Source organism: Condylura cristata, unplaced genomic scaffold (assembly GCF_000260355.1).
Source record: "Condylura cristata isolate star-nosed mole 26May11 unplaced genomic scaffold, ConCri1.0 scaffold00037, whole genome shotgun sequence".
Classification (NCBI taxonomy): Eukaryota; Metazoa; Chordata; class Mammalia; order Eulipotyphla; family Talpidae; genus Condylura; species Condylura cristata.
This window is the reverse complement of record NW_004567138.1, coordinates 10,907,236-10,920,154: the sequence shown is the minus strand read 5'-3', so window position 1 is coordinate 10,920,154 and position 12,919 is coordinate 10,907,236. Positions and strand designations below refer to the sequence as shown.

Below are 12,919 nucleotides of genomic sequence, written 5' to 3'. Positions count from 1 at the left end.
AGGGCCAAAATTTCCCCTTCAATTATGAAGAAAAGAAAAGCAATTTTTTCCTCTGCACAATATTATAAGATGTCTTTGATAATAAAAAGGAACTGTAAGCCAATTGGTCGTTCATGTAGAGTTGTGTCCCCCTGGAGTCATGCAGAAAGGGTCCCCTGTGCTGGTAACAAAGAACTAATGTACAGGAGAAATAAAAGCAGATACTAACTCCAGACTTACCTATTTTTCTCGGTCTCAGTGTCTGAAAATACTGAGTCAGCACCTCCTCCACCATTACCAACCTCATCACCATCTTCCTCCTCGTCAAAATCAGAGGTGTTCAGGAAATCAAAGCTTTCTAAAGCACTTTCAACTGTAAGACTTAAACTGGAGGACCTGCTGCGGCTTACTGCTGGCTTGCACTGCAAAGGCAGAAGGCAGCAAGGAGAACATCAACACATTCAGAAGGAGAAACGGAACACACGGCACCCAATTTGAGACCCGACACCGGCATTTTTTTTTCCAAGCTTTTATTTTTCATGGGTGTTTTTAAAAAACACAATAAAAATCTTCCAATTGAAAAAAAAAGTACAACCAGGAATAAAATGATACAATATGTGGGATTTGTTTCAAAATAATCCAGAGGGAAGCGGCAGGAAGAGTAGACAAAATGAGATTGGCCAGGGCCCCAGCATGATGGGAGGCAGGAGATGAGCACTTTATGATTCTCACTACTTCTCTTTGAAGATTTTATAATAAAACAGATTTTAAAAAGCAGAATGAATTGGGAAACTGAACTACGCTCCCTCAGCCTAATGCTGAACCCTCAATAAATACAACCAGTTGACAAATTTAGTCACTGCATCAGTGCTGATGGCTCACCAATCTCTAATTCCAAGTGGCAAGCTCTTCTTCAGTGCCTACCTAGCTAAGGCGCCTGCTTGAGAGGAGCAACAAAACAAATCCCAGAAAGAGGAAACGGCTTAAATTCACTTTAAATATGATTTACATTCACAGCATATCATTTTTACCTGAGCACTGAGGAGAAAGTAAATGGTGTGGACATGACCCGAAGTAGCCCTGTGATTTACATTCACAGCATATCATTTTTACCTGAGCACTGAGGAGAAAGTAAATGGTGTGGACATGACCCGAAGTAGCCCTGTGATTTACATTCACAGCATATCATTTTTACCTGAGCACTGAGGAGAAAGTAAATGGTGTGGACATGACCCCAGTCCCATCTTTCCTGAAGGGAACAAACTCCATCACGTCCCTGCCTGGGCCCTGCAATTGTGTGGGCAAATCCATCCTACAGCCTGGAGAATTTGCTACTGCTGAATTTGCAACTGTGAATGAGACAAACCAGTCGCTATGGGCCCAGAGATGGAGAGCAGGACATCCAAAGGGTCGAGAGGACGCTGGGGTAGGTTGAAGGGGACAATGCCTGCAAACAAGAAGCACTACGTGTCCTCCGTGCGTGCACTCCTCGCTGATTCTCAAGTCAAGGCAGAGGGCCTGGCAGGGCTGTCTGTGACACTTAAGATGGCACAAAAGCACACGGGAAACCGTCTTTCGGGCTTTTAAATCAGAGTTGCTTCATTCACTCTCAGTGATCTCCGTCCAAGAGGCAGCATCATTTAGTTTCTCATCCTCAAGATGTTTAGCATCCTAGGAGTGTGAAGGGAGGGGGAGAGATAGCTTTGTCCAGCTGATGCTTTAAATCTGGCTGGATACAAAGCCACAGCTTCCAGAACTAAGCTCTCAGGTCCTTTTCAATCTCGGGAGAAGGGGTGGGTGGTGGAGAAAAGCAGTCAGTCCTGATTCAACCCACTTCTCAGGTCTTTGCTAGCTCTGTAGATCTTGCTCTTGCACAGTCTGCATGTATTTAGGTATTGATCAGAAGAAAGACAAGGGCAATTAAGGATCTGAGTAGCAGCATGTTTGGAGAACAAGGGCAGGTGGAAATAACGCTGCAAAGAAATCTGTGACAACTGGGTTTTCTTAAGCCTGAAAGATGACTTCCTTGCACACTGGTGTCCCAGCTGCCTAGACCAGGAAGCTTCACCACCACTGGCTTTCTTTAAAGCATTTGCTGTAAGTGGGTCCGTTGTGTCTTAGCTTTTTAACCTAGAACTTTGCCCACAGAGCATAGCTGAATAACTGGGAAGACGAGAAGTTGTTGGGGGTAAGAGAGATTCTCACAGGAGGTCCTGAGAAGCAGTCTGCATGTGCAAGTCCTGAATGATGCTTTTGAGTATATTCTACAGAGAGGTGATTCAAAGCACCCTGCCTTCCTGCAGCGGAATGAACCTGTCATGCGCCTTAAGAACCTGAAAGCTATGAGTTACTCTCTGCCCTGGACACACAGGGCCGAGCTAGGGTGTCTTGACTGAGGGGGATAAGATGCTCTAAAAAACCTCTGAAATGTAGCTGCCCATGCCTGGGAAAGGTCACATTTTAAAACTGTGCTAAAAAAGAATCCAGTGTCTGTGTGTGTTAGATCGGCTCTCACCTTACACTGGGGACCATATTTCAAGTCTATTGTGCAGAACAAGTTCTCAAGGAATTGCTCTTTCAAAAGAAAGGATCCAAGAGCTCTTTCATCTGGCAGTGTAAGTCAGGGCAGCAAAGAATATCAGAGGTGGCATGGGATCGGGAATAAAAAAGGTCCCTGTAAATGGTGGTGGTGCAGGGTGGGGTTTGCACTGGACTATGGTGACGGCAGACGGGTGATCTGGTGATGGGGAGTCCATGGGGATGGGAAAAGGTGCAAACTGATGTAAAAATAAGCTATTATATATTCAAAAAAAAAAAAAAAAGTCCCTGTCTTCCAGCGCACTAGGACCTCCTGCCTGAAAGGAAATCCTCCATCTCATTCTTGCCTCCCATGTCTGGGAGGTGCTAATGGGTCAGGAACAGGACTCAGGAGTATATCAGTGGTAGAACAGAGGGCTTCCTGCCTTCCAGAATATATATGACTAATGGTTACTTGCAAATGATCAAGCTGAGGTTCTGCCTCACTGATTTAGGCCAAGTTCAGAGAAGGGACTTCTCCAGGGGGCAATGTCGTGGGGTGAAGAAATACTTGGGGCTCTTAAGTCTGACTTCAATCAGAGAAGGGGTCTCCTGTTTTCTTACAACACTATCTAGCAACATCTCAATAAGATTCTAATGATCCAAACATGGCCACCCTACATTTATACATAGAATGAACAAACTCCGGGACTGGAGGAGTCTAGATATTCCTTAGAGTTGTTTTCTCCTAAACCATTTCCATTAAGTTGATTTGTTGCCAGGAAAATAAAAATTCATGGGAACCCCTGACATTAGAAATCAAAGCCATTGAAATGGTGATTATCCAGTCACCATTAGGTCAGGATTTCAAAAAATGACATGCATCTTAAGAGAGGCTTAAGACACCTCTCTCCAAACCTACTCCAATGTCCCTGAAGAGATACTTACTTTTAGAATATCATCCAAATGCATGACTTCTTGGTTCAGGTCCTGAAACTCCTTATACTGCTCTTTATGAGGTTCTAACGCCAGGAAGAGCCCAGTAAAGGCATCCTCTAAGCTTCCATCTAGAAAGGACCTGCAGCCTTCGGACTCGCCGCTGACAGAGCCCTCAAAGCGCAGCCTCTCAGGGGCCAGCGCCACCTCCGCCGAGGTGAGCCTCTTCACCAGCTGCTTCGTGACGTTCCCCTCAAAAGCGTCCAGCTCCACAGGCTTGAGCTCAGACGCCTCCTCTGACTCTTTCAGAAGGGCCTCGGTGACATCCTTCTCCAGGAAGAGGTGCTCAGCCGGGGGGCCTGCAGGTGCTCGGGGGCTCTCGGGTTTCCTGGGCCCCTCAGCGTCTTCCTGCAGGTGAGGCTTCGGCTCCGGGCTTTCTCCCAAGGAGTTTCTGGAAGACACCGAGCTGCTGTCTTCCGGGCCTTCCTCCTGGGAGGACAGGCCACTCAGGTGCAGATCTGCAGGGGTAACGGTAATTTCTGGCTTTGCCGAGTAGGCGTCGGGGGGAGAGCCGGCTGCGTGGGTGGCGAGGGCGCAGTCCTCATTGGGGAGGTCGCTGAAGCTGAGAGAGAGGGGCGTTTTCTCTTCAGCTGACTTTCCATTTTCAAAGACGTCATCAGGTAGATTAGACTGTGGACAGAACACGCCTCATTATTTTAAACACAAATGGCACATTTGGCATAATGTATGACCTCTCCTGACCTGCCTGCTGCTCCCCTCATCACTATACTTTCTCCATCTGCCTGTTCTGCTGCCCACTCTGTCTCTGGGGAACCCTCTCACCCACCACACCTCTGGCCTGTACCCCAATTCTGTAAGCATAAATGACTAAATCTTTAAAAATAAAATGCTATTTCCACTGCTAAAAGTAGGTGAAAGTTCATCATACTATTCGCAGATTTCATATTTTTCAAAAGAAAAGGGTTAGCGCGAGGGTGGGGGATGGTACTTGTTTCTCTAAATCCCAGGATCTCACAATATTTGGCAGCCACCCTGATGAATAACATTACTTTTCTTCTTCTTCTTCTTCTTCTTTTTTTTTTTTTGGCATTTAACTTAGAAGACTTTCCAATATTCATGCTGTTCCACTAAGAAGATGCTTTGTTCTGCTCCAGTTCTCAGAAATTATTTTTAAAAACTTTCTACCCACAAATCCCAAGGCGTAGGAAAATGTTTTAATTAATTAAGTATGACACAAATCATTCAAGGCTTGAAATACATTTGTGTAACTTCTATAAATAAGGGGGAAAAGACTAACAAGCTGAACATTTGTCTGCCAAGGATGTCAACCTCAGACCTCACAGGGCTGGAGATCCTGAGTCTGGTCCCGTCTGGGCTGGGCCGGGAGCCCTCTGCGATTTATGAAGCAGAACTCAGAAGCAAGAGGTCAGAAATATCCAGGTAAACAAGATCTCTTGTTTGTGCAGGCATTAAAACACTTCCTGTCACCTTTCCTTCCACCAGGGTCTATACAATGTGTCACTAAGTATTAGGTATTGCTCTGTGGAAAAAGTTTTCCAGCTCTTTGAGAAAAGCTCTTTTAAAATGGATCGTTTGTATTGGAGTCCAGATTTGATTTTTAAAGTAAATTCTAAGTACCAAATGAATGAGTGAGTTTGCACAACGGTGATGGGAATAAGTCCAGCAAGGAATGGCATTTTATTTTTTTGATAACACAATAATTTGTAAGAGAGTCCATAAAACAAACATACTTCACTTCTTCAAAGATTTATAGTTATTATTAGAGCAAGAAATATTCATGTCAGGGTCACAGATTTAGCTGCTTTGAAACACTCGTAAAGAGAAGTGCCAGAGATTGAAAAATGAGTATAAAATGTGTGTATTTCTGTAGTAGATGGGACGGTAAAGATTTAAAGTTGCTAAATATCACATATATGGTTTGCTGGTACCCAGAACACATTTTCCTACAAGTAACAGAATTGCCATGGCTGTATAGAACAAAGCTCATTATAAGAGAAACAAACTTAAAGCTAGCTGAACTGGACCTCTGTGCTTAAGACCAGCATTTCAGCTGCTGGCATCAGAGCAGCCAGAAAACTCCAGGCTCCCAGTCTTCCTCCATCATTGGCCCCTGGTGCCTTCACAGCTGGATTCAAGGCCACCAGACCCCAACACATAAATAGCCCAACCCCAAATCTCCATGTTGTCTGCTTGGAAGGTGATAAAAGGATAAAGTAAAAGGATGTGTCCTGGGCTTTTTGAGAAATTACTCTGTAGGTTTAGTGTCTTCCCTTTAAAACTAAATGCTTTTCTCTGTGATGACTGAATGTGCTCTTCAAAGTTCTGGGGGTGGGGAATCGTGGTGGATTGTGAAAGAAGGAATTCCAGAAACCTCCCCAGGACCTCCTGCCCTTCTTTATTCCTCCAGGAATGACAAAAGGGGAGGCTCTCTGAGGTAGGGGGTGAACCTGGACTTCCTCTCTGGGAGTCCCCTAGGCATGTTGCCAAACCTCTGATGGTTTGCCCTGTCTCACATCACCCTCAGAGCACATATGGCAGGAACTGGGTCATCAAGATCTTTATTCAAGTTCCAAAGTCCTCTCCAGCCACTTCTCTTGGGTCTTCTATTCCTAAACCCAACTTATTATCTACTTAAGTAGCAAATTTGAGTTATAGTAAGTTGAGGATAGTATAGTAAGTTGGAGATTTAAGGTGTCCCCAGTGGGTAAACTTGAAGACACAAGAGTACAAAGGATTGTGATTGAGCAGGATACCATGAGACGGGTCCCAGCGGCAGGGGGTGAGTGCTGCCTGGGGAAGAGTGAGTTCTGGCACTCAGCCCTGGAGGGTGGGGAGGTGTCAGACAAATGAACTCAGAAGTATGCTCTAGAAGGAACAGCATGTGTGCAAAGACAGGAGATCCTGAGAAAGGGTGTACAGTTGAAAAGGCAGTGAGGAGCTCATAGGAGGCTCGAGCAGAGGATGAAGAGAAGGTGTGGCCAGAGGGGAATAGTTGCTCTGTGTACCTCTGTGTTTATATAAGCAAGAATATACAGATGGCACTGACAGGTGCCTACACAACTGTGGAAGCTACACACTTTCTGATAACATGATTTTGTGTCTATTTCCCCTCCATAAGATCACATTTTGGAAAACTCCACTAGAGTGTAGCCTGGTGCTATATACTTAGGTTTTTTTAATTCAATGAATAAGTGCAATTATTATTATGAAAAAGAACACTGGCTTAATCCTTTCCTCTCTGGACATGCAAAGGGAATTTTTCTATGTTTGTAAAGACCAGAGTATTCTGTATGTGTTTGCGTATGTGTGTGTGTGTGTGTGTTTGAGTTTTCTTGTGAAGTATGCATAACAAATTCTGCAGGTGCCTATTGCATAACTGAGGATGCATGAAAGAGTGTCTCTTACCAAGTTAGTAAAACAAACACTACAATGAACTAAGACTATCTTTATCAAAATAGTTCAAGAAAAATTGCTTTAAATCCTTTTGTGTTCCCCAAATGCCAGTTTTTGAATACTAACTGTAAAGACCATACCACTAAGAAAATACTTTAACTTGTGAAACAAACTCTTCTTTGACCTGAGATGTGACTGCATTTTTTTTTTTTTTTGCTTAAATGAAAATCTTGTTACCATGGATATCTTTACCAGAGCGGAGGAAAGTCACAGCACAAGACAGGGAGCAATAGAATAGAAAGAAAAACTGCCTCTCTGGCCAAGATGCATGCTTGACCCAGTTCCCACCCCATGGACAGGACAGTGCCAGCTGTCACCATTACCCAGTGAGCAAGACAGAGGTGATAAAACAAGACACATGCCAGTGCAAACATGCTACACACCCCCGAAGTCAAGCACTTCACACCAGCAGGCCACCCGCACTCACATAAAACTCTAGCACGGCCTTGGGTCTCAGCCTGAGGGAGGGCAGGTCACTGAAAGAGCGGCTGCGATGCAGCTTGGCAAAGAAAGTGTCTTGCAAGGCACTCAAGACAGACAGCCGCCTTGGCTTATCTGCTGAAGGGTGCAACCATCGCTTCAGAATCAAAGCAAGATGGGGGAGTTAGTGGAAAGCAGCAGGTACCATGTCTTGTTAGCTCTTTTAACAAGCACTTCTGATTCAAACTAGGAGGTCATCATGGATCTCCATTTCTTTAAAGAGTATTCAGGGAAGTTTATAGGTAATTGGCAAAGGGTAGGTAGGCTGGGGGGGGGTGCAGAGGAGACAGATGTCAGCCACCTGTGTGTCAATGAGCCACCTGTGTGGAATGCACTTTCACTGGCACTCCTGGGTTAGGGTGAACTTAAAGAAGACTAGGACTAGGCATTACTGAGAATTCCTAACACAGGAAGGTCAGCAACTACAATGTTAGGCTCATGGTTTCTACCCAAGAAATCACATGAACTTACGAAGAAGGAGTGATCTTTGAAGGTGGGTGTTTCTGGGGTGCCCTGGCTGTACATGGACATTCTCCTCTGTAGGGCTGCGGTCTTGTTCCCAGTACCCGAGGATGGGGTCACGTCCTCCACGTCAAATGGACTGTAGAACAACAAGTTCCCATGAATGTATGTTGTCAATGTCACCTATAACCATCAGGCTACCAAGCCCAAGGAAGCATCTCGTTGTATCACAGACAACTTAGATTGCTAGGAACGGGGCTGGATTAGGTTAACTTGACTAACCAAAAAATAGACCAAGATAAGAGAAAGGGGTGCAGAATATTGAGTCTAGATCCACCCATGGAAAATGATGAGTATTAAGCATCATTTATCTACATACTGAGGCACTCGGTAAATCAGTTTCCTCGCTAATATTAGAGACATAAACACAGGTCTCTAATATAAGATATTTAAGTCCAAGATACTGATGTCTGTAAAAATTCTTCAAGTCTTATAGGAATAGACACTTTAGCCATATAAGAGATTAACAGATTACTCTTTAGTTCTAAAGAAAACACTCAAAAATAGAATCCCATTCATTTCAGTTGACAAAGAGCCTCTTGTGTGATTGAGAGAGGAACGGTCTGTTCACAACGATTCTACTTAGCATTGCACCATCTGGTTTAGCTAGCAAGGGGGATGAGCCTGTGTTTGACACATCAGTGACTCCAAATTATGGGGGACAAGCAGGCTGAAAGGTGCTGACACTATCTCAAAGACAAGGCAACAGAGTCATTCACACCTGACTTTCCATATTGTAAAGGAGCCCTGGGCCATGACTACGCAACATATTTACCTGATAGTACATTAGGGGAATAATATCAAATGTGAGCAGCCCAGATTTCATAACTAATCATGGGTGGCCAAAGGGTCAACTGTCTGGTGAGTGAATGGACTGGACTTTCATTGGTGAATAAAATCCATTCTGTGCAGGTGCTGATTTATAATGATGCACACCTGAAACTTACATGTTATGTTGCAATGTCACTTCAATAACAAATTTAAAAAATGACTAATGGCCTTTCTCACAGAGTGACTTTGGAAAATCACTTTTAAGTTCACTGCTTTGATAAAAGGCATCTCTAACCTTCCTAGAATATTCAGTTTCAATAAGTACAATGTGGAGGTCTTAAGGTGCTCAAAATTTTCCAGAGCAGTGTGAGGTATATAAGATAAAGAGGAAGCAATGAAAATACCCCATCAATACTCAAGATTCATTCTGAAGATGAAATGTCTCATATTGGACAGTTTTCTTTCCAAATAGTTGATATGGGGGACTACTATTTAATAGATCTTGAAAGGTAGAAAAGGATGTAGAATAAAATATTTCAAAATAGGACGCAGAAGAGGACAGCAGTGACAAGCATGATTTCTCCAATGGTAGCAGGTCAGAGCATCACCTGGTGAGCTTGTCACACAGGTTCTGACACAGGAATTTTGGGGTGAGACCAGAGGGTCTGCTGTCACTGGGTCTTCCCAGTGATAGATGGGCCACACACCACCCTTGAATGGCACCAGCTGTTGCACATACTTTTCCTGATGAAATTGAAAAGGGCAACTTACTACCAGGTGATCTCCAGGTTCAGTTTGATGGTGCCAAGGTCATTGATGTCAACAGCCACGACCTGAGGTCGGGCTGCAAACAGCTCTTTGGTCTCGCAGGTCACACTGCCTACCAGGAGGTGAGACGCCAGCCCTTTGAGCTCCGTGACCTAATAGGAGAGAGAGGGTGGGTGAGGAGAGGCCTTACAGGAGAGCAGAGAAGAGGTAGACCAGTTTCTGAGTTTTTCTTGGTCAGTTCAATCACTACTTTCAGACTCATAATGCAATAGCAGCAGGTATTCAAAGCCCATCTTACATTTACTTTGTGTCTCTGAGACTAGAGCAGCTGTCTCTGCCATGGACTTGTAGCATAGAGGGATGCCCACAGGTAGAGGGACAGCAGGCAGAGATTAATGGGCAGTGGGCCCTGCCAGTGGGTCTTCCAACATGGCACCATGAAACTGAACAGACAGCAATGAAAGGCTGTACCTTGATGGAAATCAATCCAACGATCAGGGGCAGGAACACCATTTCCTCTCCATCCCAGCTCTGTTTGCCATTCATTTCTATTTTGCCTTTTAGTTTCCACCTCTGCCGGCCATACTTCATGAAAATCTGAGAAGAAAACACCAAACAGCCCTCATGCTCCACTTCTGTCATCTACCATCCTGACCCAAACCCTAAGATCAAAATGGCAAGTAAAATAAACAGGGTACCTCATCTCTTCTCCATCGACCTCACTCTAGCCCTTCAACTGTTCTTCCAAATTTCCTGCCTCTGTGTGTGTGTGTGTGTGTGTGTGTGTGTGTGTGTGTAGTGGATGGTGAGTGGGGACTTTTCAAAGGAAGTTCTGCTTCTTTAAGACAGAGGGGCCGAGGACTTTCTTTAGCATGAGATTGTCACAATGTGTCCCTTTGCTCACTCAGATCAAGCAATTTGTTTTTCCTGTTAGTGCTGCCTCTGGAGGAATTGTCCACATTCCCCAGCTGTCTGAGAGGGACAAGAAGTCATCAGCCAAATCCCACTTAGCAGTTGGAGACCTGCTCTGAGACATCCTTCCACTGGACGAGGAATCTCCATCTTGGCAAGGGTTCAGAAACCTGTGGATACTCTGGGAGGAGAGGGTCCATTTTCTCCTTGGTCAGACAGGGGGAGGCACTACCTCCATTCACCCCACCTGCCAAGAGAGGTGTGATAGAGGATGTTGAAGGAGAGCGCCAGATGAAAGGATTTTAGCTCCTTTCTGACGGGGAAAAAAGAGAAAAAGCTATACTATTATTCTCTGAGCAGGATACTCTTGCAATCACAATCCTGGTTGAATCTTGGATCAGGAAAATAATTGGAAACAGTGTAAATCAGAACACTTGGAAAAATGTGAATACTGGCCAGATGTCAGAAGAAAATAGCGAAAGTGCCAGTGTTAACTTTGCTGCTAGAGGCACTGTACAATGCTTATAGGAAAGAACAGTTTTGTCCCAACTTCTGTGACCAGCCTCAAGAAAAGAAGGCGGGAGGCAGAAAGGCTGAGCAAGTAGAGTTTATTGCTCCCGGACAGCAGCTGAGACGGAGCCCCTGGGGTGGGGTCCGCAGCTACTGCCAACTCAATAAGGGGGGAAGGTCTCGTATATAGATTCTAAACTCAGATTCCAAAGGGGTGACTCATCACTGTGTCCTTGATGTGAGGCCCAGTTCGCTGTCACCTTCACCTTGCCCATCCCAGATGCAAGGCCCCGTTAATTGGATGCAAGGCCCCGTTAATTGGATGCAAGGCCCAATTTATTACCGTCTTATCACCTTTGATGCAAGGCCTGATTTATTACTGCCCTTGTCCAGTCCCTCAGTAAATCTCTGCACTTGGTCACTCCCAACAAGAACATACTTCCAGGTTTAGAACTTTTTTTTTGTATAAAGGTCATAAAGTCCATTACTCTAAAGTGGTTCAGCAAAGTAATTCTAACAAGAAAGGAAAGTTGGCATAATATAAAAAACAGGTTTCTAGATGAAAAGTGTATGAGAGGTTGTACCAGTTTCTGCACTTTCTTATTGCTTTAAACTTTTCAAATAAAAAATGTCTGTCCCCCCATCCCCCTAGAAAAATCAAAGAAGCAAAATCTGACAACTGACCCCTGCCCTTCTTCATTTCCAAGCCCAGATGGATACAATACTTACTTCATACTGATCTCCTGGGCAGAGACGAGCAAAGCCAGCCAGACCTGTAGGCAGACAGTTGGGATTTGAAGCACAGAATGAACCTTCCTTCCTTATAAGCCTGTACTGGCATATTTGTGAAACTCGAGTGTTCGACCTTGGTGAAAACTCATGTGACCTTTTGGGGGACCACCTGTGAAGCAGTTCTTGTTGGTAATTCCAGCTATAGCATCTGGAGAGGCCGCTGCTTCATGGGGTGACACAGAGAGCATTGTGGCTCAGAGAAGCCTCTTCAGTGGAGGCTACGACTACATGTACTTTTCGTCAGCCTGACTACAGGATCAGGGAATTAGAGTCAGAAATTAAATCTGTCACTTATTTACCCAGTAAGTTTCCCTAAAATTAAATTGTTTTCTTTCTGTGCCAAGATTTATGGTCCTGGTGAGTACCTTGCATATAGGTTAAGATTCCAGGTTCTTACTCCTCTTGCTCACTCCTTCCTGTTTTCCTTACATATCTATATGGCATAGTGAGCTCACATTTACTGTGTCATACACTACTGAAGATGGACTATAAGCTATGCAAACATCATGATTAAGAAAACCAATCAACCAAATGACAACAACGCACACCCCCAAAATGAAGGTGGGGTTCTCTTCTACTGCACTATCCAGCACGTCATTACTAACTGGCTCTACTCAATTTGAGATTCACTTTGATATCAGATGTAGCAGCAAGAACAACTATTGTCAGATTAGACAATGGCCACCATCTTGGGATATGTCAGCGGGAAGACTGGGATAAGAGTTTTTTTTTTTTTTTCCTTCTATAGCTATTTCTTGAGAGCCCCCTGTATTGTGAGGATGGGTCTATGCTACATGTTGGGGTAACTACCTGGAAATTAAGAGACTTGACACCAATTACACAGAACAAAATAGGGTTAAAATCCATAGGTGGTCCTGTAACAGAAGGAAAGGGGTTCCTGAGCATTAATTAGGAAACAGATATTCAAGCCTGTGCATTGCTTGTGCTCAGACTCAGGGGCCACATAGCAGCTATGTTGAATTACAAGTGGCTTGAGAGAGAAACAATTTGTGATCAGTCTTAAAGATCGAAAGTCTAGGCCCTCTCTGGTGACGTAGCGGGTTAAAGCACAACACTAAGAAACCAAAAGCTGCTTCAGCATGAATTCGATCCCCGCCCCGGAGGTGACCCACATGGCGCGGCAGACCTCTCCTGACCGGCCCGCTGCTCCCCTCAGCAGTGTACTTCGTCCATCTGCCTGTTCTGCTCCCCACTCTGTCTCTGGTGGGTCCTCTCA

At 44.6% G+C, this 12,919-nt stretch overlaps 1 protein-coding gene across 2 annotated transcripts in view; it reads right to left on the bottom strand.

The window, feature by feature from the left end:
• Window positions 1-12,919, bottom strand: part of FAM65B (family with sequence similarity 65, member B) — a 52,309-nt gene that overhangs the window by 19,733 nt on the left and 19,657 nt on the right. The window contains exons 8-13 of one of the 2 annotated variants that reach the window (XM_004693333.2): window positions 11,620-11,663; window positions 9,940-10,065; window positions 9,472-9,620; window positions 7,879-8,008; window positions 3,445-4,122; window positions 220-401 (exon numbers count right to left, since the gene is read on the bottom strand). In XM_004693333.2, coding sequence (XP_004693390.1) covers window positions 220-401; window positions 3,445-4,122; window positions 7,879-8,008; window positions 9,472-9,620; window positions 9,940-10,065; window positions 11,620-11,663 — 1,309 coding nt within the window. Of the gene's footprint in view, window positions 1-219; window positions 402-803; window positions 1,651-3,444; window positions 4,123-7,878; window positions 8,009-9,471; window positions 9,621-9,939; window positions 10,066-11,619; window positions 11,664-12,919 lie in introns of those variants that run through there. The other variant, XM_012732959.1, reaches the window with a different exon arrangement.